The sequence below is a fragment of the Vipera berus genome, assembly GCF_964194415.1.
Source record: "Vipera berus genome assembly, chromosome: 3".
NCBI classification, from domain to species: Eukaryota; Metazoa; Chordata; class Lepidosauria; order Squamata; family Viperidae; genus Vipera; species Vipera berus.
The window spans coordinates 53,573,467-53,601,371 of record NC_138204.1 but is presented as its reverse complement, the minus strand read 5'-3'; the positions used below and the strand labels follow the sequence as shown (position 1 = coordinate 53,601,371).

At 40.9% G+C, this 27,905-nt stretch overlaps 1 protein-coding gene across 1 annotated transcript; it reads right to left on the bottom strand.

The window, feature by feature from the left end:
- Positions 1 to 629: 629 nt before the first annotated feature.
- On the bottom strand, positions 630 to 27,905 carry ATXN7L2 (ataxin 7 like 2). The gene is made up of 11 exons (XM_081323674.1): positions 27,749 to 27,905; positions 24,493 to 24,561; positions 21,193 to 21,297; positions 18,785 to 18,989; positions 16,562 to 16,860; positions 15,044 to 15,126; positions 8,972 to 9,219; positions 8,674 to 8,866; positions 7,878 to 7,999; positions 5,169 to 6,033; positions 630 to 1,156 (listed from the first exon to the last, which is right to left on the bottom strand). The coding sequence occupies exons 1-11, from the start codon at positions 27,888 to 27,890 to the stop codon at positions 1,142 to 1,144; spliced, it is 2,346 nt and encodes a 781-aa protein (XP_081179800.1). The 5' UTR covers positions 27,891 to 27,905; the 3' UTR covers positions 630 to 1,141.

The window sequence follows — 27,905 nt, the reverse complement described above, 5'->3', positions numbered from 1 at the left end:
AGTGAAACGGGGGTATAGATTTGTCTGAAAAAATCAGTTCCGCCATTACAAATGACCAAGTGAGACTTACCTAACTTTTTGCTCCAAAATTCAGTGAAACAAGGCAGAAGCCACATTACCAGTTAAATGGCCAGTTGTATATACTACTGTATTGTAAGTGTGTATACCCAGCATTTCTGGGTTCTCCTTCAATTACATTTTCAATACTACCTGGCACCTTCCACAACTTTGGAAAACTAAGGTATTTCTTGCTTTTGAAATTTAGCATCTCTGTTCACCCATCTTTCTCTACAAATGCGTTACTTCATCTCTTAATCAGATGTTTGCTGACATTTAAGCTGTCTTCAGTATCTAGAACTTTAAGCAGCAAAGGAGTGCTCTTTTACCCTGGTTTTCTCAGGCACAAACCCCTGATTAGTTAAGGTTCAATAAGATATCGATTCCTCAAATTCTGTTTTCTGTAGCTCAAGAATTGGACGTACTGTACAGTGAAAAATCTCTCATTGCTGGGCTAAGCCATTGTCACAGGAAAATCCCTGTAATGTTTTGGCCCAGCCCTCTTGTTGCTAAGCTAAAGGTATGCATAAGAGAAGAAGTATTGATTTTCCTTTAGCAAATAATGTGCATTACTCTAGAGCAGGGGTGGGGAACCTTGGCTCTTTTATGACTTGTGGACTTCAACTCCCAGAAATCCTGAGCCAAGTTGTACTAATAACCTCTTGGCACATGCAGGAAGATGCCAAAATATTATTACCCCCTGCCAAAGCCTGTAATCCTATTTTTTGTATGGGGTCCCTGCTTCTGTACCCCTCCTGTCATTATATGGTTGGGAAGGGAAATCTGCACTTTTGTCAGTATCCTTTGATCCAGTTTTTGTTTTTCTTTGTTTTTCTCTTTTCACTTTGTTGTCTGTCTGTCTGTCTGTCCGTCCATCCATCCATCCATCCATCCATCCATCCATCCATCCATCCAAAATCACCACAACACCAAAAAAGAACAATCATAGTCTTCAGGTATTTTAGAGGGTTTTTTTTTTCTTTAAAAAAATACTATAAAGTTATAAAAAGCAAAGAGGCTTCAAATTGGATCCATGGACAGAGTTTTCAGACTGCTGGCTTCTGCAGCACGCAGGCACTTGCTGTTAATGTGCTTTTGACTGTCAAGAGAAGAAAGAAGAGTGTGTCAATGAAGAATATGGCAGTTCATGTCACACCAACCACAGAAAATGTATCTATTGTGGCTAGTGTGTAGCCAGAGCTCCTTTGAAATGACCAAAGGACATGCTGCTATATTTATTAATTAATAACCTTTCATAAAAGTGTAATGGACTTTGCATATGTTGTCAGCCCACCATGTAAACAAGGATCTCTAGCTTAAAAAAAGTTGGATCAGGTTTCAAATAAACATGATCCCCATTAAACCCTGTGCAGCAAGTGCATAAATTGGACTATAGTATAATAAGGAAATGCTCCCTTACTGCCCATCATTAGAGGTTCACAGTAATCCAGTGACACAAAAACCTCACATCATACTCCAGCAAAGCAACCAGTTATTTCCACATAGATCCTCCATGTGACTGCAAAAACATTTGAAAGATGGAATCACACAATGGTACATTTTTCCTGGCCACTTGCTTAACCAAGCAGACTTAAACTGAATGGGAAGGAAATGTTGAACATACAGTATATGAAATTCTGAGTGTAGGGGGATGTGTTTAACTAATACAAAAAGGAGTGAGTCTGGGTAGCTGGGCAGATGTTTTTCTGACTTGTATATACTGAACCTCCAAGTCACTAGTGGCTGGAATCCCACTGAGAACATCAGGAGCTATCACAGCAACTGCAGCTTAATTTTTCAGGGACAAAGTTTTAAAATGAAATCTCTACTGGATTTAATTTATATTTTCATGACAAATGAAATAAAGTAACTCAAAGCGGAAAGAAACCCTACCTCTTCTTGAGCTGGCGGCTGGGAACCATTTTAACATAGCACAATATAACTACAGTTAGTGGCATAACATACTGAGAAATTTGATATACGAAAAGGCACAAGACAGGGATGTCCATTATCCCCATTACTATTTATCTTAACTTTGGAAGTTTTAAATAGAAACATTAGGCAAGATCCAGAAATTAAAGGATTGAAAATAAAAGGTGAAACCTACAAACTACAAGCATTTGCAGGTGATTTGGTATTCATTCTAGAGGAACCTTTAGAGACGATGCCTAAGCTATTGGAAAAGATAGAACAATTTGGAGAGATAGCAGGATTAAAGATAAACAGAGAAAAAACTAAAGTGATAGTTAAAATTTTTACAGATAAACAAAAAAAGCAATTATCAGAAAAAATAGAATTACAAATAGTCAAAAAGTTCAAATATTTGGGAATGCACTTGTGACCTCCCAGATAGACTACTGCAATGCTCTCTACATGGGGCTGCCCTTGAGGACCACTCGGAGGCTTCAGCTGGTGCAGAATGCGGCCGCGCGAGTTGTGATGGGGTTTCTCGATACTCCCATGTAACACCTCTTCTCTGCGAGCTGCATTGGCTTCCGGTTGCCCTCCGGGTGAGATTCAAGGTGCTGGTAATGACCTATACAGCCCTAAATTGCACGGGTCCGGACTATCTCAGGGGCTGCCACAAAGAAGAGGGAGCGAAGCTATTCTCCAAAGCACCTGAAAGCAGGACAAGAAGCAATGGATGGAAACTAGTCAAGGAGAGAAGCAACCTAGAACTAAGGAGAAACTTCCTGACATTTAGAACAACTAACCAGTGGAACAACTTGCCTCCAGAAGTGGTGAATGTTCCAACACTGGAAGTTTTTAAGAAGAGACTGGACAGCCATTTGTCTGAAATGGTATAGGGTTTCCTGCCTGAGCAGGGGGTTGGACTAGATGACCTCCAAGGTCCCTTCCAACATTATTATTATTATTATATCTTCGGGAGCTCCTGCAGCCAGCATCAATTTCCCATCGTCCTGTGCGCTCCCACAGGGAGGGTCTCCTCAGGGTGCCGCTGGTCAGGGAGTGCCGGCTGGCGGCCCCCAGGGGGAGAGCATTCTCGGTGGGCGCACCTGCCCTTTGGAATCAGCTGCCGGTGGAACTCCGGATGGCCCCTGACCTTTGGTCATTTCACCGGGACCTAAAGACTTGGCTATTCAAGCTTGCCGGCCTGGACTGAGGGTTTTTAAGGTTTTTAAGGTTTTATTTTTAATTTTTTGGGGCTATCTAATTTAATTTTTATTTTAACTTGTATATATTGTATTGTTTTAATCTGCCCTGTAAACCGCCCTGAGTCCTTCGGGAAAAGGGCGGTATAAAAATCGAATTAAATAAATAAATAAATACTTTAATAAATACATAATTCAGCATTTGGCTGGTGAGTACCAAGCAGAGAGCTGGATTACATGATCCTCAAATTTCTGACTTCAGCAATAAGGAATATGCAGATCCTTAGTCAATACTATACCAGCATTTCCTCAAATCAGTTAAGGTAAGATTAATCCAAGTATCATTTCAAAATACCTATATCTGTTTGGCCTTTCATAAAAAGTTTTAGAAGCAGATTTTTTTTTGTTCATAAATTGTTCACACAATTTTGCTTGCACCCTGCCATAAAACCACCAATACTAGCTTAATTCAGAGGTCTTGAATTCTCAGCTTTCTCGCCAAAGGAAACTTAACAACTCTGAGTTTCAGAAAAGAGAGGTGTGCCCGGCAGAAACAGAAACATCAAAAGGGCTTCTGTTCATCAGCTGGAGTTTCACTCCCCATTCCATTCGGCTCATTTTATGATAAATGTAACAATTTGCAACACTGCACTAACATCTATCAGTGTGTCCAGAGGCTTGATTTCAACAAGTTGTTATGAGATATAAATTATACTGGAGACAGAAATGTAGTCTATAAATTAAAGTTTCATTTCTAATGTTTTGTGCAGTCTCTTTTCTTCAATTATGTTTCCAGGAAAATGTATAATCTGATGTCCTTTTCAAAACCTAACTATTCCGGTATATTTGACTAAATATATATTCCTGTCCCTTCCAAGACCTCTTAGCTGCCATTTTGCTTCCACCCATTCCTCAGCGTGACAGCAGCAACTAAGTGGAAGAACATTCAGCAGAAAAAAAACTGCTTTTCTATTTCATATGATGAAAAAACTGCGTTTGCGAACTGCTGTTTCTTATACAGCTCTTATGGTCAAGCAATCCTGTTAGGAAACAGAACTGGATCTTTAGCACATGCTAAAGTCTGCATAAAACTGAACAGCAGAATTAGAAAGGTGGGAGCAACGCCAAGCCATAAACTGTTTTACAAATAACCAAAGACGAACCAGAACTAAAGCACACTAAAACTTGGTATGACTTGTGATTTCAGCCATTGTGTCTCTGTGTCCTGTCCTTCAAAGTTGTGCAGAAATAAAATAATAAATTTATTATTTAAAATAAATAGTGCTTCTGGGAATTTAATAAGAAGTAGATTTCCCCAGCAATAAAATTAGTTTCCATGATCATTTGAGTTTTCAGTAATTGTAAGCTGACTTACTCTAACAATGTTGCTGAATTTCTTTTTAATTTTAAAAAAGCACAGCCATTCAAAAATATTTGCTATTGAGTGGTACAGAAATTTAAAAAATATAACCAAAAAAAATAACATTGCTTAAAAATCCTATTGTTACCATGAGAAAATAAGCATACACTTATCTGCCTCATGTCCTTATTTTTCAAAAATATTGATCTTTTCATGGTTCAGTTGGCTAATTTACCAAATAAGGCTTACTATACTAATAAAAAATACAGACTTGAAATGGTGACCATTGGTGTTCAGTTTTAGTGTATTATTTTTCAAATATGTAACAATGCAGGAATCATTCTATCAAGAAGATAGGTGGCATACAAATAAATATGTGCAAACACATCAGAGAAAATACCACATTTGAATACTTTAAATAGCACTATAGCAGAACCTAAATTGTATCTATCCATTTCAATATTGATTTTGTTTTAGGGTGTTATAGCTGTTTACATTTATGAAGTAGTCAGCCTTGTAATGGCAGAATGCAGACTTTGCAAACAAAGTTGATGAAGGCAAAAAGAAAGCCAGTACAGCTCTCCCAAGGTGGAAGAAAATTAAGCCACACACCTACAGTGTCTAAGACAGGAGCTTACCTTCATTGTGTTCTGCTTTTCCTCAAAGGAGACAACTGGCTTCTTCCTTCTGATTGAGCCAGCCAAATCAGATGAGGAACAAGAAGGCATGGATGAGGGCAAATGCTTGGTCTTCGCTGGCTTACAATAGGTGGCTGAATTCTTGCGTCTCTTGGCCTCTTCATCTGAGATGCAATTGGTCAGCAGTGTTTTTGGACCATTCAATGAGGAGCCCTGGTTCTCCAGTGATGAGGCTTTGACTGGCATGTGGCTAGGTGCCCTGCAATCCAGATGGTTGACTCTCTTGACCCTGGCCCCGGAAGAGACTGTCCCATTCAGGGAAAGGTTGGAGGAAGCCACCACAGATGTCTTGGCCTTGGCAGATGGATGGGACACCTGGCAGCCAACTGTTTTGTTCTTGCCCAGATCAAGGAAACACGTTTGTTTATAAGGTGGACTAGCAGGAACACTGGGAGTTAGTTTGCGCTTCCGAGCTAAGGCTTCTGGCTCTACATTACCAGCCATCTCCTTGGCTTTGGAGGACTTGCTGGCCTTGTTCGAAGGCAACTTGCTGAATGATGGTGATGGGGTATTGGCTGGGAGTGGGGACGTGATGGATTGGCTTCCACCCATGCAGTCTGACTGGCTACAGGCAGCTGCAGCATGGGGCGAACCAACTGCATAGTTCACACTATGGTGGTTACGGTTGTCCCTGGATGCCATTGTCACTGAAGTTGCCCAGGATACAGAGGTCCTGCTTGGGATACTGTGGGGAAGGCTGCAAACCAGGGAAGAATTGTAATTTGGGGTTGTATTGGATGTGGAGAAGCCCAAAACCATTGGAGATGATGTGGAAACTGGATGATCAGCAGCTGGAGGAATCCTTCTAGATGGGTCAAAGCAAGAAAACAAGAGATAAGAAGCAAAGCTTGGCTGGAAGGGACCTTGGTGGTCATCTAGTCCAATCCCCTACTCAGGGAAGGTACCTTCATTCTATACTAGACGAACAAAACATCTTTATTAGTTTCTTTGTTGCCTTTTTTCCTTCCTTCCTTCCCTTTTTTTCTTTTTTCCCCATTATACTCTGTTTTTTCATATAGTATTTCCAAATTATACCGGATCTCTGTTCTTCAGATTCAAAACCTCCCCCCCCCCCATCTATTTGCTTTCAAATTCTAAAGGTCTTCACAAGGACAGATGCCTGCAAATACATGTATCTTCTCCATCGTCACTCAGCCTCTTCCCCTGCTAGGCTCACTCATTCTTCAGATAGGTTTTCTGTCTGTGCAGGATATATCCTCAAACCTGGTAATCCAGTGCCATCTACTGGAGAATCCCCCCTCCCCCCCTCCCAAACAGCAGAGATTACGGGCACTGACTTAGAGCGATTGATGACGAAGCAGAGAAATAAAAGCTAAAAACACATGACTACCTCCCATCAAACACATCTACGACGTGGAAAAGTAAGCCTACCTACTAGAAAACAATAAATATTTAACTGATCCCTATTTGTTTCCAAGGAGCCAGCTATCTTTTTTATTTTCAGAGGCCATTTCTGTCAAAGAGATACAAAACTGTAAAAAAAAACCAACAATTTCAGTGTTGCTTGGGATAAGAACGCAGTGGCATACCGTGGGTTGTCAGTTACCGGGGCAAGGCAAGTAATTTGCGCCCCCTAACCCGTGGATTTTAGCACTCGAGTCTGGTGTGGTTCTCTCCCGCGCTCAGCGCTGCGCTGGGCGGCCGCTGCACTGTCCCTTCCCCAGATAGTCCCTCGCTCTCTCTCCGCACCGCACACCTGGCACCCCCCCTCCACAGTGGGCGGCGACCCGGCGGCTCGGATCAGATTCGCACAACCAGCACTGCAGTGAGAGAGAGTGAGTGAGCCAGGCAGGGGCAGAGAGCTGCGAGTGCGAGCGCCCCCCCAGATGTTGCGCCCGGTGCGGCCGCCCCCCCCCTGCACCCCCCACGCTACGCCACTGTAAGAACGTAAAACTCTCTTCAAACATGACACCTTCTCTCAAGTTTTCACAATGATGACAGAGTGTAAAACTCTCAGCCTGGATGAACGATGAATGGCTTGTGGAACAATATTCTATATGAAAATCCACCAAGCTTCTGTTGCTGCTTGGGCTTTTTTTGATAGCATTAGGTAAATGCAATTTCTCAGTTTGCAGACAACCGTTTTGGATGCCTTTTAATCTTTGTAACATTTTACCATTGCTATTTTTTTTTAAAAAAAATCCTTTGTTACATATTGTTAGTGATTTTATTCTGTTTTTTACCGACCTGTTTCATTGTAACTATTATATGTCTTTGAGCCATAACTACACAGAATACTTAGTAGTTTTAAAAAGAAATGAACAGATAAATATAATTGAATTTTCAGGAATAAGGAGGGTCTGTGCTGTTTTTGCAGTTTTCCCATTTTTTCTTCTTCTTGTGCATTACCTCTAAACATTTCTTGTGCTTGCTGGAATCTTGTTTAAGAGTACAAATTTAGTAATACAATTTTATATCAGCCCTCAGAGTTTGTTAGGTGAGATACAAACTATGTAAATAAATAAATCAGGACTGCTTTTAGGAAATATGCAAGATTTAGGACTGACATATGAGACATCACAATTCTCTTCCACTGCATGCCCAAATTCATGTATATGACTGCACAAAGGCAGAAGCACATTCCAATTATTTCCCCAATTTGTTTGGCATTGTCCTAGGGTAACTTACTTCCACATGTGTGAGCTAAGATGTCTCTCCAGCATGGAACTGAGTGCAGAGCAGAACCGATCCAGCCGTCGACTGAACACATAACACCCTGGGCTCACCAATCTGCTTCCAAAAGTGCAGAACTGTTGTGGTGGGGGAGGATTAATGGAAGGATGAAAGTGTCAGAAACTCAAAATCATGCAAAGAGCATACTCCCAAATTCTACAGTGACAAGTAGGAGACCCAGTTTATATAGAAGAAAGTTATTCATTCTATCCTCTATTCTATCCTCTATTTGTTCAGCTAATGAGAAAGAGAGACTAAGTCTATCATCTTAATTTCCAAGAATGACGAATTTTGTGTGGATTCAACCCACATTTCATTAGTATAGCACAGAAGCTTTGCATTTGTTAACACCAATATTCAAGCTCTGGTTGACTGAATTAAAGGAACTATTAATCGCAAAGCCAAGAGGAGTTCCTTTTCTTTGGAGAGTTACTTCCTGCCCTTCAAAACACTAGCCTAGATAGACTAAAGGCTTGACATATTGATTTAATTTACACAGTTGTGCTAAGCATTATTGAACTAGTATAATGTCTGGATTTAGAGATCAAAACACAAACAAAACAAACACATCACATTATGACTTACAGTGATAGGTGAACCCAGGCACTGGAAGCCCATATCACAGCTTCACAGGTATGACATTCCATTCCCAATAGCTCCACTTTTAACATTGACAAATACTCGACAATCTCTCATCAAAGCCACACAGCACAAAGAAAAAGAGCAGGCTGGGCCTCGGTCTGTCACTTACTGCCTGGGGATGGGGTCGTCGTGTTGCATAATGGCAATCTAACTTGCGGGAATCATCTGTGGCATCATCCTCACTCTCCTCACTTGTCACCCGCCCCGTGCTCTTTGATGCTGAGAAACGGTAGAGACGGTTGTCAATTTCACTAGAAGACGTAGGCACGTCCTCAGGGTCACTCTCTGAGGAAACCCCAGACCTGCAAGCAGCAGAGAGAGGATAAGAGCTGAGCTTTCTGAGAACAGAATATCCAGAAGGTATGGCAGATATCATCATATGCTCCCTCATCTCAACTGTGTGATACCTGGAAAGTGCACAGTGGGAATATGGTTGCTTCGTTCGACAAGAAGTAGAAACATTGGTCAGAACCAAGGAAGTCTGTGACATAGAAGAGAAGTCCTGCAACAGCCGTTCAGTATTTATGTCTTTCCTCACTGGGCTCTTGTCTTTGGGAGATTCGCCTTTCTTGGTGCTGGCCTTCAGTTCGGCCACTAACACATCAAAGTCCTTTGTGCGGCCTTGCACCTCTCGACGCTGATGTACAGAATGGATCTAGAGCACAAGCAAGAGGGAGATGTTAGATTTATCAGCTGGCTGGTGGAAAAGCAAGCTCAGAGAGAGGATGTGATGACAGGCCATTTTCAAATAAATAACATCCCACATAAAACCCATGAGTGGTACAATCTTAGGAAAAAAGCGTGTGACATTTGTCTGGTGAACATTTTAACACATCTCTGAGAGACTAGCACTGAAGCAGAGGTTATGGTTAGAAAATCATTATTTATATAGGAGTAGACAAACTTTTCTTGGGGTAAGGACCACATTTGATCCTTTAATGGGCTCCCAGGAGGCCATACTCCAGGGATTGGCTGAAACTGGAATAAAAACGAAGACAAAGCCAAATTTAATGTGATTCAATTAATACATCAACTGCACCCTATGTTTAATAATTTTCCATTTCTGTCATATTAGTTCAGTAGCAAATTTTGGAAGACTTCTTAACCTGAATCCAAGACTTGCTGGGAATGCATGTGGCTTCTGACCTTCTGCTTGTTACAAAGGAGAGAAAAATTATATAGGTAATGTAAAGGTTCCCCCGCACATGCGTGCTAGTCGTTTCCAACTCTAGGGGCCGGTGCTCATCTCCATTTCAAAGCCGAAGAGCCAGCACTTGTCCGAGGACGTCTCCATAGTCATGTGGCCAGCATGACTAGACGGCAAAGGTGCACGGAGCACTGTTACCTTCCCACCGTAGTGGTCCCTATTTTTTACATACTTTCGAACTGCTAGGTTGGCAGAAGCTGGGACGAGTAACAGGTGCTCACTCTGTTACGTGGCACTCGGGATTCGACTCGTCAAACTGCTGACCTTCTGATCAACAAGCTCAGCATCCTAACCCACTGAGCCACCGTGCCCAAAAATTATATACTGTTACACATACTGTAATATTATTCACAAAGATGGCTCAGTGGGTTAGGAGGCTGAGCTTGTCGATCAGATGGTCGGCAGTTTGGCGGGTCAAATCCCGAGTGCCGCGTAACAGAGTGAGCACCTGTTACTCGTCCCAGCTTCTGCCAACCTAGCAGTTCGAAAGCACGTAAAAAATGCAAGTAGAAAAATAGGGACCACTACGGTGGGAAGGTAACAGCGTTCCGTGCGCCTTTGGTGTCTAGTCATGCTGGCCACATGACCACGGAGACGTCCTCGGACAAAACGCTGGCTCTTCGGCTTTGAAACGGAGATGAGCACCGGCCCCTAGAGTTGGAAACGACTAGCACGCATGTGCGGGGGAACCTTTACCTTTACCTTTACCTATGTTAAAGAGATATGTCCATTGCACCTCTTACATATTTGTTGTATGTTATGTTATGTTATGTTATATGTTATGTTATGCTTTCTTATGTTGTTATGTTAGGAATAAGCAACAGTAAGACAAAGAAGGTATGAACTAAGAAAAAGATAACTAAACATTCACATATCTAATAAAAGAGAATATTTGTAGCTCAGGGTTGACATGAGGAGTCTCTTTGAGCTTGCTTGTTTTCTTGCAGACCTTTCATTACCAAAACTAGGTAACATCATCAGTGCTAGTAAAGAGTGTCATTTGCTGTCAGTTTATATTCTGGTGGCTTGCCCTGTCACGTTCATGGGGGTGGTCTTAGAGATTCTCTTAGTGTGGCTGTTTGCTGTTGGCTCTTTGGCAGTTTCTTGACTGGGGTATTGTTTACTTGATTGTTAGTCTGATGTTAACCTTGATCTATGCTGATCTGGGTGCTGATTGCTGGTGGAGCGTGCTGCAGTCTTTTTGTTCCTTTTTGGGCTGGTGATAGTCTCTTTTGCACAGTCTACTGATGTTGTTAATGTCTTTTATCTTTATCGATGGCTGATTTGTCAGAGTGACAAGCTTCTAGAAATTCCCTGGCATTTCTGGACTTGGCTTGGTGACATTATCCCAATGTCTGCAAGAAAACAAGCAAGCTCAGAGAGCATCAAGGACCCCTCATACACATATCTAGTTTATACCAATAACATTCACAATGCATCTTCCTGTCTTTCTATCCTTGCAAACTATCCTTCCTTGCTTCCACCATATCCATATACCATCTATACACTATTTTGGTCTTTTAACTTTCTCACCTTTTTCTGTTTGAGGCTCTTTTCCACCCAGAACCTTCTTAGTTTTTGCCTTTGTCTTAATCTATTTGCTCTTCCTTCATGTATTACTTCAATCCTCCTTCATTCTATCTGATCAAGCCACCAAAGAGCATATTTTTTGGACCAGTTACTGACTTGCATATTTATTTCAAACTCAGCGTGCATTCATTCTCAACTCCGTTATGTTCTTTTTTCACCTTATGCCCTTCTTAAACACCCCATTCAACTTTTTTATATTTTTCTCCTGAAATATCTAACACTCATTTCCATATAACCATTCAGGTAGAAGCATGCATTTATTCCTAGCCATTTTCACTTCTTCCAACAAGCGTTCATTCCTCACACAAAATACACAGTGCCCACTATGTTTCTATCAGTATTTACACATCCTAAAATCTCTCAATCCATTTCCCCATCTTTCATAAACATCCTACCAAGGTCACAAACCCATCTACTTGTTCTAGTTTTTTTCCCCATTTATGTATAAGTTAAAATCATTCACTCCATTTCCTTGTCAAACATAATTGCCCCACTCACACTGCTCCCTGCATCATACACTCTAACATTTTCTCTGCAAATTATTTCATTCTCGGTTAACATAGCATATAAGAGTACATGTATATTCATGTGCCCAAACCAACACTCGTCCAACATCATTGCAAGCATTCCTTATACATTTATCCATAAATACATCTAGCAACCTAGAGATGTCCTGTATCCTTGTCTTACCTCCACTTAATGTTGAATCATTCTCCAAGCATAATATTTATTTGAACATGTGCTTTGTTTCTATCTTACTCTCTTATCACCATCAGTAATTAATCTTCTGGTCTATGTTTTCACAATGCATGTCATCATTCAATACATTTATCATGTATTTTCTCTAAATCAGTAAATGAAGTCTCAATATCACTACTTGTAGGCTGACCACATCTTCCTTGATTCCTTTGGAATGGTAGGCAGGACCATGAGTGATGGAGTGAGACTGTCAATATTTCCCAGAAGAAGGGTATGGTGCTACTACCCTTGTAGGAGACAGAGGCGTACCCTTTCCTGAAGAAGCCCTCCTCAGATCCAACCTAGTTTGATAACTTCTACCCAGTCTCCAAACCCTCTTTCTGGGGAAGGTTGTTGAGAAAGTGTTTGAGAATTTGTTACTGAAGATCCTAAAGAAAATGGATAACCTGGACCATTTTTGGTTTAGAGTCAGGTCTAGTCAGGGGACAGAAACAGTACTGGCTACTCTGGTAGAAAAGCTACATGTAGATCAAGACGGAGAAGGACATTACTCTTTCTCTTCTCCCTCTTGATGGTGTTCAGTACTATTAGCCACTGTATCCTCCTTGACAACTTGCAATGGTTGTGAGTTGAGGGCACTATCATTCAGTGTTTCTACTTCTCCTTGACTAGGTAGTTCTAGTTGGTAGTCAGGGCAATAACAATTGATCCCTAGAGAACTCCAATATATTTTCTAGGCCTTAATTTTTCCCTTTAAGTTATTTAACCTTTACACGAAACCGCTAAGGAAAGTTATCCATTGATTTGGGTTGAGGTGTCATCAATATGTGGGTGACAGACAGTAAATATTGCCATCTTTTAGGACCAGGTTGGAGAGATTCTAAATTAACTACAGGTTGTAAAGATCTGTCGGCCTCCTCATGAGATAAATCAGATAAAAATCATAACTAGATGACTTAATTCTACTTTATTGTAAAGCTACATTGACAGAATCTTTCAAGTCTCAAAGTACATTTCTCCTCCCATCTCCTTTACAAACTTAGAAATTAGGGACAATCCCTTCTGAGCCTCTTGCCCTGCCCACTATCCAGCCACAGGCTATGCTGTCTCTTATCTACCATTCCCTTGGCAGTCCATCTTTGCCCAGTCTCCCAAGGTCTTTTACACATACCAGCAAAGATTTCTTGAGAAGGGGCAGATCACAGGGATTTTTTTCCAGAGACACTGAACTTTGTGTCAACATAGCTGGAGATTACTAGGCTGTGGAAAAACTGATCTATGCAGCTATTAGAACTAATAGTAACAGACTCTTCTCCTGTCAGAGCCATATATATCACAGGACTCTACTTGTTGCATGATCATAGCCTATAGAGTAAGGACCATTTGAAGAAATGGGCTCTCTTATGGCAATACTTGCTCATTCTTCTCATTTCAATTGCCCCCCCTATAAGGTAAAGAGTTTCAATTAGCATCAGTTTCACAACTTCAGCAACTTTAAGAAGCGTGCAATTTAATTTCCAGAATTCCTCAGCCAGCACACTGCTTCAGTGAATTTCAGTGAAATGCACTGATTCTAGGAAGGGGCTTCTAGCTTTTATGGAATGAGGGTTATACTGCAATAAAGGTGTGTGCAGCATTTTTACTAAAATATTACCCCTCCTGTACTTTATTAAGTAAATTCTAAATTCTGGTCAAGAAGAGACACTATTTCTTTTTTCCTTTTCTTTTAATCTGACTTTGCTAATAAGCCCTGAATAGACACACAATGTGTGGTTATTGAGCAAGGGGATGTTGGAATCTATTAACTGCTGAATGCAACAGAGTGAGAAGACTAGTGCAGTAGAGTGTTGAACTGGAAATGGAAGTGGATCAACATTACCACTTGATCATGGCGATCACTGAGTGACTTTGGACCACTTGTTTGGATACAAGTACTAAATAAAACTACTCCCACCACAGTTCCCTTTTTTTCCAGCCCAACCAAACTCATATTGCCGTGACAATAAAAAGAGGAGTGAGCTCCATTATCTATTCACTTGTTGGAGGAAAGACAGGATGTAGATGTAATACATAAATAAATGAATGAATAAAATGCAGGCTGTTTGTCTATTGCCGGGTAGATTTGGGGAGAAGCTTTTTAAGCAAGAGTGGTTCAAGAATGGAACCAATTACTGGGGAGCGACTGAAAACTCACCTTTGCTGGAAATCTTCAAAACAAAAACTAGATTGTCATCTGTTAGTTGTGGATGTCTTGCGCTTAGATACTCCACCCAACATGGAGTTGGAATAGTTAAGTTCAACTCTGTGTTTCCTTCATTAGTGTCCTCTGACTCAATGATAATGCTGTAAAGTTTTGTCATACTTTGGCACACCCAAGTCTTCTTGCAAATAAGAATATTCTTTCATCCAAAAACTAACTTATACCCAACTGTCTTAATACAAAATTGGGCAGCCTAAGAACTTGAATATGGTTGCAAGACAACACTGTCATTCAAAATTGACACATTTGTAGAGAACTGGCTATGTTAAAAACGGCCTTTGTGCCCTCTAGACATGATGGAACCAGCAATATCTGAAGGGGAAGATGCTTAAAAAAGTAATGGTGGTTGTGACCACACACAATCAAAGCATGTCTGAATCAACACTGCATACACGTACAGAGTGGAAGGGCTTTGATTCCATGGTTGAGACTATTATTTTGATTCTTTTTATTTCCCATATGAACATCTCTGCTGGCACTCCAATAAGACATTTCTGCTGTTCCAATGGGCAGATAAAGCAATTATCTGCATGGAGATGCAGACACCTAAAGATGCCCAGGCCAGACTGCCATTAAAAACAAAGGAGGACAGCCTCTTGAAAAGAAGAAACCTATCCTGCCAGAAAGTATGAGAGCAGCAGTCATAAAGGCAACTTGCGGCACTGCACTACTCAACTCTCCAACCCCTGCAGGAAGCAGGCCTTACATTGCACAGCGTCTTACCTTGCAGGTCAGTAACCGAGTACAAACTTTCTTGGTTTCAGGATTCACCACGCCACATTGGCGGTTCAAGTCACATTCTTTCCCTGTGGGAACAAATAGGGAGTTAGATGCCAAAGCAAAAGTGCAGTCAAAAGAATCACATTCCTGCTGGTCCAGTGACATGTCTCCCCTCCCAATAACCCGTTTCCCTTTGATTTGTTAAGGCAGCCCCCTTATTGAAAATGCAGTACAAGAAGTCCTCAACTTACGACCACAATTGAGCCCAAGCTTTCTGTTGCTAAGTGAGAAAGTTGTTAAGTGAGTTTTGACCAATTTTACGACCTTTCTTGCCACAGCTGTTAAGTGAATCACTGCAGTTGTTAAGTTAGAAACACGCTTGTTAAGTGAATTTAGCTTCTCCACTGACTTTGCTTGGCAGGAGGTCGCGAAAGTTGATCACATGACCCCCCCAGAACACTGCAACCGTCACAAATAGGAGTCAGTTGCCAAGTGTCTGAATTTTGATCACGTGACATGGGGATGCTGCAATAGTCGTAAGTGTGAAAAACAGTCGTAAGTCACTTTTTTCAGTGCCATTGCAACTGTGAATTGTCACTAAACGAACTGTTGTAAGTCGAGGACTGCCTGTAATCCAAAAACAAAACAAAACAACCATTGTTCACTTTTTGCTGCCAGAGGTGCATTAAATACAATTCTTTATGTAAATGAATGGCATGTCTCATTTTGTACAGTATTTTGTATATTTATTTTCCCGCTGATCTTTGTTTTATTTTATGGGTCAGCCTACATGGAGTCATATCTTTTGGGCACAATTGGTGTGACATCCTTTTTGCCTTGGCCCAGAATTGTGATCATATGGCATAAGCTGAAAAGAGAAATCCTTTGAGGGTTGGGGAAGACCATATTCTTTCCCCCACAAACTCACTTATTCTAGCTGCTAAGTAGCTCACATCACATATCCTTCACCTAATCCTATAATCCCAGTGCTTAAAAGTAAGCTGATACATGTAGTATTTCCCTCCCTTCCCATCCACTTAGGTACTTTTGGGACAAATGCTCAACATCATGGAATTAAACCAGACAAACTGGTTTTGCACAGTAGATACACTAGTTTTGCAAAAATTCCAAAGTGGTTATGATACACACCCTTTTTCTTTTGACAAAGGATGAAGTGAGAAAGGTGATAAATATACATGGAAAGAGGCTTCTAAGATGGCATCTTAGAAGCCTTATTCCCTCCCTTCAGGATTACTAAGGAAGCAAAAAGTTGCAAAGAACTTTTTTTCAACTTTGCCCTATGACCTAGGTAGCAACCCACTCTTCCTTACAGATGAAATGAGGAACGGATTTATGGGAAATGTTTTGCTTAGGAAATACAGCCACCGTACCAAACCAAGTTTCTTGTTTTACAATGCCAACCATTAAAAAGACACTATTATGTAATCATTCCTGATGGTTCAACTATCTATTACATTGCCTCCAGCCAGAAGATTACACAATTAGAAAGGCAAGACTTACGAGATATTTTCTTCAGAGATTTTACAGCACCCGATTCTTTCTCACTCAGGCTAGAAGCATTCGCCAGTTTCCTGTTCAAAGTGTCAGCAGTTATTATGGAGGTGCTGCCAGCTTTGGCTGATGTCAGAAGTTCTTTTGGTGACGTCAGTACGGAAGGTTTGCCTAGAACCTCTTTTGAGGTAACCAAAGACTGTTTGGGAACGGCAGTGTCAAAAAGCAGAGGGGGAGCCTTGATTCCGTCTCCATCTGACTTTGGAAGGCTGGAGATCTTCTCTAGATTTACTACAGGCACGAACAAGCTGGAGGACAAAACAGCACACATTGTTTTGAGGTTGAGGTCATAGGCAATCTTCTGAACTGTATTTCATGTAAATTCCCAAAGAAAGTAATTTGGAGGCCTTGTAAAGACCCTCATGATGGTTGGTGTTCTATACAGCAGACTCTTGCAGCAGCTTCATTCACAAAGCTGCCTTCTTCATTTATTAGCATTATATTTATGAATAAAAAAGAAGCATGTAATCACTGCATGAGGGATACAGGAGAAAGTAGAAGAAGCGAAGACACGAAAATAAAGCTCAGCTTCCAGGGATGGTAAAACAAGAATCTGTGAAAAGTGGGAAGTACCAACATTGATAACCAACATTGATACTGCTAAGCTTGTAAGCCGCCCTGAGTCTTCAGAGAAGGGCGGGATATAAATGGAATTAAAATAAATAAAAATAAAAAATAACTTCATGCATGATTCCAGCACCTAGCAACAGTCTTCTAGATCACTTTCAGCCATCAAATGACCAAGCCAAGAAAATCACTTTAGAACATTTGTCATCATACCTCTCCTTTTAGTAAATATGCTCCATTTTAAATACACTAAATAAACATTTGCCATCACACCTCACCTGTTAGTAAATATGCTCCATTTCAGTAAATACACTCTGAAACCAAAATGGGGTCATCTGAACCCAAGGGAGCAATCATATTTTCTCACAAGACTTCAAAAAAAATTCCAAACACTGTTATCTTGCTAATGGAATTTAACTGTAATCATTAACCTTCCATTTATAACATAGAAAACGGATTGATTATTGTTTTGACTGTACATTTTAACTGCTGCGTGCTAGCTTTTCCATATGTTACATTTCCATTAGCATTTGTAGTTAAATAAAATTAATAGAAAGAAGTAACAGAAGTATCAAAATGGCATGAAGGGAGTATATAGTATTCCTTTTTTGCATCGTTAATAATTGGTTTATTTATTGCTCTGATTTCCTTTGGAGTTGTACTAGGTTGATGTTTAAAAAATCATCTTTTTGGGAACTATATGTGGCAAATGTGTATAAAATTAAGAGTGTGTAAAATGTTTTGTCTGATCTACTTCAATCTCAGAACATCCTAATCACATGTGAAACTTCTGTCTCAAGTGTAAAATGAGCTGTTTTGAGCACTTCAGAAGTGTTTCACACTCAAAGCATAAAGAGTTCCCAGGGAATGGAATAGAATAGAATAGAATAGAATAGAATAGAATAGAATAGAATAGAATAGAATAGAATAGAATAGAATAGAATAGAATAGAAAAGAATAGAATAGAATAGAATAGAATAGAATAGAATAGAATAGAATACAATAGAATAGAATAGAATAGAATAGAATAGAATAGAATAGAATAGAATAGAATAGAATAGAATAGAATAGAATAGAATATCTTCAAAGAAAAAAACTTACTCTTATATTTGCATGAAATATTAACCCAGATTGTTGGGGGCAATAAGCTGACTTTGTAATAATGCCGCTTGGGGGCCCCCCGAAAGCCCTAATAAGCAGGCATATACATAGAATGAAGGCTATTGCTAAGCTTGTAAGCCACCCTGAGTCTTTGGAGAAGGGCGGGATATAAATGGAATTAAAATAAAATAAAAATAAAAATAACCTTACAGAACAACAATATAGATGAAACCCTAGAAGTGCTTAAAAACTTCCTGTGTTACCTCATGAAATATTTAAGTTTTATTCTATATTCATTTGTTCATTTGTTCATTCACTTTCTATAGCTGAGTAGTTCAATTTCTATAGCTATCCTAAAGGGGACTGTTTGCTCTTTCTTACTGCACTTCAACCAACCAACACATAGCTAGGACTGCTTTCTTCAAAGTATGCCCGAGCTGAGATCTTCTCAAAGAGAATGGTTGGATTTATTACTCACAAAGAACCCCAGCCAGACCCTCTTACCATAGGTTGTCCTTCGGCATCTTGTCTGTCTTCTCTGGCATATGCTGGGTTTGATTAAAGAAGCTCTGAGATTTTTCCCTCCATGATTTGGTGGATCCATGACTGCCACTAACAATGGACCGCCCATTGACTGCATGGCACTTCTGCAAATTGGATGATGGCTGCACCCGACCACAGAGTTTGCTGAGAGGTCCATGACGTCTCTCTATGTGGAAATAACAATGCTGTTAGCCAGAAAGCTTGGCTAGCCAGTGAAGGAGTCTGTGAGGCAGCAACCAGGCTGCAAATTGCAGGTCTGCCTTGGGTATGAAGTGGGATAGGTACAACAGTAACCCAGGGCCTTTAAAAAGCATGTTTTCCATAATTAACTCCTGTTACTCTACTATAAATATGTTATGATTCCCAATCTCTTTTATCAGCCATTAACAAAACAGTTCTCCTCCCAAAGCTACTCAGGGATAAAAACAATGCAAACAACATAAAAAAATTATAATAGATAACTTTAGCCTGATCAGCCACTTCCCAGTCAAAACTAAATCTGTGGATCACAACAGGCCAACTAAGTCAGAGAGAGCTTATGCCATTCTGTATTTCATGCCAATCAAAAATTATTTAGATAGTTTCCACTGCAAAATTCTGGACCTTTCCTTTTCTAATCTACTCATCATCCCACCTGCAAACTTGATTTTATATATACAATACTGCCCTAAGAAAGACCTGTTGTTACTAAATTTGAACTTTCACCCAGAACCTATAGAGTCAAAGTACATGACAGCATCTAAAATTGAGCCTGGAGCTCCCAAAATTCAGAGGCACATTTGTACAAGTCTCTGGTTTATCAAATCACATTTAAAGTCTCTCCCTGTTCCACAGTGTGACACTTTGCTACTATTATATTGTGTTTTCAAGTCACTTCTAATCTTGACTTCTGATTATTATATGGTTCAATCCATATTGTTTTCCTAACACTGCTTCTTTCCCCAGGGCAGAAAGAGAATGATAGCCCCAAGGTCGCCCAGCTGGCTTCATCCTAAGGCAGGACTAGAATTCATGGGTCTCTCCATTTTTAGTCCGGTGCTTTTAACCACTGCACCAAGTTGGCTCTGTTTTTCTGGCAACCCTCAAAGTGCGCCTTCCCAAATTGTCCCAGATAGTTCTTCCAGAGCTGTGAGACAGAAAACAGGTTACTTTCTGTTTCCTGTTTGACAGGGAAGTATAGTCAGTAGCTGTTCATAGCCAACCATGGGACAACAGAAGACAAACCCCATATATTTTTCTTTGTGTGGCTGCCACTAGCAACATATATGGGATTATTCTGTCTCTCTAGGCATGATTCATAAAGCCTAGGGCAGGGGTAGGCAACCTTGGCTCTTTTATGACTCGTGGACTTCAACTCCCAGAATTCCTGAGCCAGCATAGCTAGGGGATAAATACATAACAGAAATATTTCTTCCATCATGTAATTCAAACTGATATATGTGGTTGTCCATTGAAACACTGAGCAGATCCAACCTATCTTGCTTCCGAAAGGGTACTGCCATCATGTGACTTCTGCTCACATTCTGGATACCTCTGTCATTCACTTCGCCCATTTGCCTCTTATTTGCCAACAGGCTAAATTACAACTTGCCAAGTCGCCAGAGGGCTTCTAATTTAGACCCTTCACTTGGCTTGCTCCAACTCAGAACAGATTTTGGTAGTGAGCAAAGAAATTTTGATAATCCTCACGAAATGATTACTTCCCCTCATCTCCCTTCAGGCAACAATCCAGCTTTGGATAAAGGTAGAAATTTGAGGTGAAGGAAATTTCTTACATTTAATTTCCATGGCTGAATTTTGAGATTACAAATGGAAAAACAGCCAAAAAATGGCCAAACATCATTTTATTTCTAAAAGTTGGAATTTGGTAGGAGGCAGCAATACCAGCTGGGAAGGAGAGGAGCTGCAATGCCGCTTGCAAAGCATTAGACAGAAAAGGGTCAATCAGGTGTACAACTCAAGTAAAGTACTACTCTAACAAACAATGTCTTTTACCATTAACGATGGTTCTGTTAGATGCAGATAATTATTCATATATATTTCATACATATATTGCAGAAGTTATGAAGACATGCAAGTCTGGCCATTTTTTAGCTGCCTCCCAACCTTGGGGCATAAGTAGCAAAATATCATCTTGGGAATGACCCTAATATGAGCAGAACATATCCTTTGTTTCCTGACTACTATCTCCTTGCTCAATGAGAAGCAATGCTAGGAAAGAGGAACTTCCCTAATTTGCAGGGAGGAAACAAAAAAGAGGGCCTTTCACTCTAGGCACCACCACCTCCACCCCCAGGCCACAGCACTACTCCCAAGCACTCCTTGAGAGGCTACAGACATTCAATTGGCATGTTGGCTGCCTAGCTTACCGCAGTGCTTCTGAAAGGCTTGAGGTTTGACCACTTGGCCACAGTGGTTACACACCACCAGGTAGAACTCATCATGAGCTGGGCAATGACCAAAGATAGACATGTCTGAAAGGACAAGAGATGCGAGCGATGAGAGCACACTCAGGGAAGAGGCCCATGTCACCCTCTCAATTTTGCAGCCTAATTTTCAGCAAACCTAGGAGCAAAATGAGATGCTCAACCTATCCTGAAAGCGCAGGTTTAAGTCAGGAGAACCTGGGACTCTCCCTATGCAGCTGAGCTACAGCTATTTAACACCCCACCCCACTCAACTCCTTGATGGAAACTGTAAGAAGTGGTAATTCAGCGACACCTGGACAACCACAGAGTCCCTCCCCGCTCTTGACTTAAAAGAACAGAGAGTGAGACACGGAGCTGAGAAGAAAAAATTGTATTTTTGTCACACTTGTTTCATACACTAGCATTTCTTGGCATGCTTTGTATGGGTGCAAGATGGAACAGCCAAGGTACATTGTTCAGTTATAATCAGTAGTTGTTTATATCAAGTCAGGCCACTGGTCCAGCTAGCCAAATGGTCTTGGCTGCAACCGGCTAAACATCCCACAACAACAGGAGTTGCAAGAGCTGGATAGCAGAGCCCATACTGTACTCTGTTAAAAAGGTAAAGGTTCCCCCGCACATGCGTGCTAGTCGTTTCCGACTCTAGGGGCCGGTGCTCATCTCCGTTTCAAAGCTGAAGAGCCAGCGCTTGTCCGAGGACGTCTCCATTGGTCATGTGGCCGGCATGACTAGATGCCAAAGGCACACGGAACGCTGTTACCTTCCCACCGTAGTGGTCCCTATTTTTTTACTTGCATTTTTACGTGCTTTCGAACTGCTAGGTTGGCAGAAGCTGGGACGCGTAACAGGCGCTCACTCTGTTACGCGGCACTCGGGATTCGACCCGCCAAACTGCCGACCTTCTGATCGACAAGCTCAGCATCCTAACCCACTGAGCCACCGCGTCCCTTACTCTTACTAATTCCTAGTTGAGAGACCATATGATCAGTAGCTTAAAGCGACATTCCCCAACTCACCTCTCAGTGTTGACTACAATTCTTATGATATGCTGATAATACCAACCAATGATCGTGGGACTTGAAAGCAAATGTATGTGGAGGATATTAGGGTTGAAACAAAAACAGATCTAATACTTGAGCACCAAACTAGGCATTCCAATCTGTATGCAATTATTTTATATGCTACTAACATTTAGGCTGATATTTTCACAGGCAGCTGTTCCAATTTAGAAAATTGCCACTGAGTGGTGTGGCCTCCATATCTATTCCGGAGATTGCCTCTCCTTGCTAATGTGGGCACACATGTTAAAAAAACAAAACAAACGGCTATCATATGGCAAAGGGGGTTCTCACTTGCTGCCCTATGCTCTGTAACGTTGGCAGCAAGTAGCCCCACCTCCTAGCACAGCTGGGGCAGCAGAAATGGAAAACAAAGAGTCACAGACAAGCTAGAAAGCAGTGAAAAGACCTAGGGCAGCAGGGCAGGGAAGAGAGGAAAGCTGCCAAAGAGGAGGGAGGGACAAGGCCCAACTAATTGCAGACTATCCAAGGGCTTGGCTGGTTCAAAGTGATTGCAAAAGTCAGGCGAAAGCACAGCAGAGGTTCATATCTGAACATTCTGGCTGGGTTGTCCAATATAATTCACATATATCCAAAGGTCTGCTAGAGAAGCAAAAGGGGCTGAATGAAGAGTTTGGGGTATGAGCAATCTCATCTGGAAAAAATTATTTCAGTTGCTGATGTCATTGCTGATGTCAACATTCTTACCTTCTAGCAGGACTTTAATCTGAAGCTGTATCCTTCCCTACTCTAATAAAGAACAGAAATTCTTTAGAAACACATGTGTACACACACACACACACCAAATAGAAAAAGAAAGCTGTCTGATCTCTTGGCAGAGTACAGGCCTTTGGTGACTCAGGGCATGCTTTTCCAACTATTAATATTAAGAGAGACTGGATTTGGATGAGCTAGATTTGATTTTATCTCTTCTAGCATGAGTTCTAGCGTAGTTTTCATTTAACGACGGGTGTTTTTTTTTAATGTACTGGTTAAAATACTGAATTGATGGACAGAGTATGATTGATATTTGACGTCACAAAAGAACAGTCTGAGAACATATTGGGCCCTTCCCTGTGGGTTTGACTCATTTGTATGAGTCATCTGGAGTCTCTGTAAGTCTGTTTAACTTCAGTTTAAGAAATGGCTGAGATCGTATAATATGAATATAAGGGAAACTATGGACAAATGATCTTTAGGCAAAATATGGTGGGAAGTCAGTGGCTTTTTCTTGGGGCTCATGAAACGTCATCTTATTAGAAGCCACAGAGATGGAACCATAACAAAAGAGACTTTGAAACTAAACAAAGCATGGCTATAGAATCTGAATAGTTTAGGTCAGGGGTGTCAAACTGCCACGTCACCAGGAAACTGCGCCCACCCCATTGCCAGCAATGGGGAAAAAGCTCTGATACATTGCGCGACGTCCCGTGATGTCGCGAGTTTGACATGTCTGGTTTAGGTTATCTTAAATCTCTGGAAAGGTCATATTAACTGTTTCGTCAATAGAAGAGCTATAGAGGCAAGATGGGAAGATTCAAGACAAAAATCTACAAACCGATTCAGATATCAAGGAAGATATATCTTCAAGACTAAGCTTCCCCTATATTGATTTCCTAATAAATTGTAGGAGCATTCCTCCTTTTTATCCTAAGATATGGCAAGGCTCATGCCATAATTAGGAAAAATCCATCGTTTTTTTAAATAGGTAGAACATCAACTCTCCCTGAAATACAAGAATATAATCATGGAATAGGACATTTTTACCACTGCTGCCATCCATGATGCAGCAAAGCAGAAAATGCCAGTATCAAAGCATTTGCCCAGGATTTGTTCTATGCATTCTAACTCTTCCCTTCTCCACAAAGAGAAAGTAAGAGTTGGTTGTCATAATGCAGCAAACCCTATTGTGGCCCTCACTCAAAGTCATTATGGACATATTACTGCTTCATGGGCAAGCAAAACCACAGTCTTCTGTTTGCAGAATTGAAAAAAAAATGTATAGGCTAAATTAAGGATCACCTGCTGTGTAAAAATGCAGTAATTGCCATTCCAGACAGTGGAGTATAGCTATATTCATCCCCCTTTTTTTTTGCAGAGCATTTACAAATCCACAAGTTTGGAGTTTGGAGCAACGGTGTCTACAGCGCATGTTTCACCAGAGACTTTGATGTCTTCTTACCTTCTTTAATGAGGGTCATTGCATCAATCTTCTTTCTCACATTCCTACTGTTTTCTTCCAGATCAGACACTAGGCAAATTTAAAAAAAATGTTTCCATCAGCCAAAATTAAACCTACTGAAGATATATTATCTGTCAGTGCTAACAAGAACCTATGGCTTTCTGATACATTAGAATGGACACTTTCTACCCCTTAAAGTTCAACTCAAAGAATGCTCAAATAGAATTACTTCATACTATATATATAGTAAGGCTTATAGAGTATGTATGGCTATGTCAGTAGGTTGAATAGGCTTACAACGTATTTCAAGACAAATAAGTAGCAAAAGGAACTTCCATCTCATTTACACATCACACCTTCTCAAACTTGTCATGTAGCACTCTGCAATTACATTGTGTCCTAGTACTGTACTGAAGAGATCCATCTGCAAGCAGGTAACACAATATCTCTATTACATTTGCAATTGAATAGTTTTTTTAATTAACCCCCTCCCCTTCAAAAGTATATGAAACTGATTTCTTGATGAGAATTATTAATTTGTATGCCACCTTGTCTCCAAATGGACTTGAGCAGAGGACTATGCAAAGGTTGTCTTATTTTTATCTTCGTAACAACCCTATGCAAAAGGTAAGGCTGAGCTTTATCAAAGATAAGGATAATTTAATAACAGCAATAATCATAGCAGTTGTTAAAGTTGCCAAGAAAATAAGGGTCCACAAGAATCAGCTCTGCTAATACAGCAGATGTTCTTCAGCTTCCGCCAGCTTATAGCAGTGGACTTGCTGAATCTCAGACTTCACAGCCTGCTGTTTCAGCAGAATTGCTCTGCCAATCTATATAAATCAAGAGGTGTGTGGAAGACAGTGACAAGCATACAGCTCCACCCATGAAGGCTTTGCAAATTATAACATTGTGGCCATAGGGGAAGAACATGATTTGATCAACTCCTGTGGTAAGGCTTCATTTGAAAATTCTTTTCTTTTTCATTTCAAATAGTCACCATCCACCAGTATTCAACAAGCACATATGTAAAATGAATATGAATATGAAAGAGGTATGCTTGTATCACATGAAACAATAGTATGTGTATATAACCTATGCACTTTTTAGGATAAGTATCTCTATTCTCCTAGCAGTCAAACCAAGCTTCAAAAATAGATGCCTTAAGATGGACTTCAAAATGGAATTCCCAAATTTCAAGGCAAATAAATGCTGCTGGATTTTAGCCCATGGAATCAAAATTTTGCTGATGTTGGATTACAGTGGTGTCATGCTGTAAACCAGAATATTCTGGTTTCATTACAATGGAAACATTTTCTTACCACACTGTGCATGTAGTTGTACTAATATGTGATCTCCTATCTAGTCCCCACATGTACATGAGGAATCAAATAAATGAATTTAGAACTACTCTTTCTTCTACTATTTCCCACCTGGGAATCTCTTTGCACTATAGAGACAGACATGAAATGCCCACAAGTGTTTAGCAATGCAGGTCAAATTCAGTGATGTGACTTCAAATTAACAGTGTGAATGTGTCACAGAGATGGTCATCAGGACCAGACTCCTGATATTTACTAAGTCATAATGCTCTGTATCTAATACATTTCACACCACTTGCTGCATTCACAAAGGTAAGAAGTATCTATTAAAATGCATCAATTGCATCAACATCAAACAGAAGAAGGAAATTCAAAATAGTTATTTTTTTAAAAAAAATCACAGGATTAGGGCAAAAGATGGATGCTAAATAAGTAAATAAAACACTCTGATAGAGAGCTGTGAGCAAGGAAAATTTATAACTTGCTTCTAAATCCCTGAAAATACAGGAGCCATTACACAAACTCTGCTCGATCTGGAAGTACATCAGATATTATATGAAGGCACTAACTCTCTCAAGATAATGGAGAGGGAAGCTCAACAATATAAAAAGCATCACCAGGGACAGCTCCTCAGACTCTCCCGCCCCTTCTGGAGTCTGCTGTCAGGTTGCACTTGAGAAAGTCAAAGAGGCTAAAGGCAGTGCTCCCAAATGATCCCAAGGACAAAAATCACCAGAAGCCAAGACATCCCCGCACCATGTTGATATACTTTCAACCTGCCTCTCTCACAAGGGAGGGCAAACAGAGCAAAGGACACAACAGAATGAAGGAGGAGGAGCATGGAGACACTGAATCAGGATGTCAGGGATCAGGTTGGTAAGAGAGGAAAGCAAAGGCAAGGAAATTCTAGTGGGTAATAATTTAGTGGCCAAGTCAACAGAGCAAAAGAAGCTTGCTCCAGAAGACAGAAGGAAGGTGCAAGGAATGTGAAACAGATGGATGGGCGGGGACCAGTTTCAGCCAAGGCAAAGATCTGAATAAAATGGAATAACTTGAGGAGAAGGAAATCCAGAGAAGCAGCACAGCTGGAGGTAAAGCCAACACAGATTTCTGAAAACACTTTAGAAAAGCTGGTTGAGAATAGGCTATAAGGGGATTTAAAGAATAAAATCAATGGAAAATATTAGCTGGCTGAATTGAAAGGGCAAATGTGAACATTTAGAGAAAGAAAAAGCAGCATGTCTAGAGTGATCCAGGAGAGAATTCAAGATCAGCAAGGTATTTTGTGGCTTGTAAGTGCCACAAGAGCATATCAAAGCACGGAATGCTATTCTGGAGAAAGTAGAAAAAGTGATTGTAAAAGAATCAGAAGAAAGAATATTCAAATAAACTGGGGAAAATTAAAGCAGGGCTCAAAGACCCTAGTGGGAATGTACATAGACTGTTTCATACATAAATGTGGACTCAAAAACAGTAAAGGTCAAAAGTCAGGGGGAATCGTGTGAACAGGGCATAACTAACTACAGTACCCTCATCTCAGACGGAATCAAAGCAAAGGACAGAACCACCTAACATTCTGTGTGGAAACTACGGGGAACAAAGATTCTGATCGACACCAAGATGATCACAGTATGTTCTCCTATTTACATCAGGCTCGACAGAGGAATCCATTCTAGGAATTCGGGAGATCTTGGGAAACCTGGTTTTGAAAAAAAAAAGCATCCATCAAGCAAGAACTTCCACGGCGCTAGGACCCGGCGGCTCCTTTGTTTAGGGCGGGCGAAGGGAGGGAGGGAGAGAGGGAGGGAGGAAGCTCGTCGACGGCGGCGGCGGCGGCGGCGGCGGCGGCAGAAACGGCGACTGAGAAGTGTCCCCTACTTCCCCCCGCCGCTCCTCGCTGCCTAAGGGTTAACGAGCGGGATAGGCGCGCTCACCTGTCTCGGTAGTAGGCGGCCCAACTCTCTCCACCCAAGCACTCCAGCTCTGCCCCGCGAAGTCATCGAGATTCGGCAGCCGCCGATCCACAGCAGCCATTGCTACTGCTGCTACTACCGCCGCGCGTCCACGCACCGCCATCACCGCACGGGAACG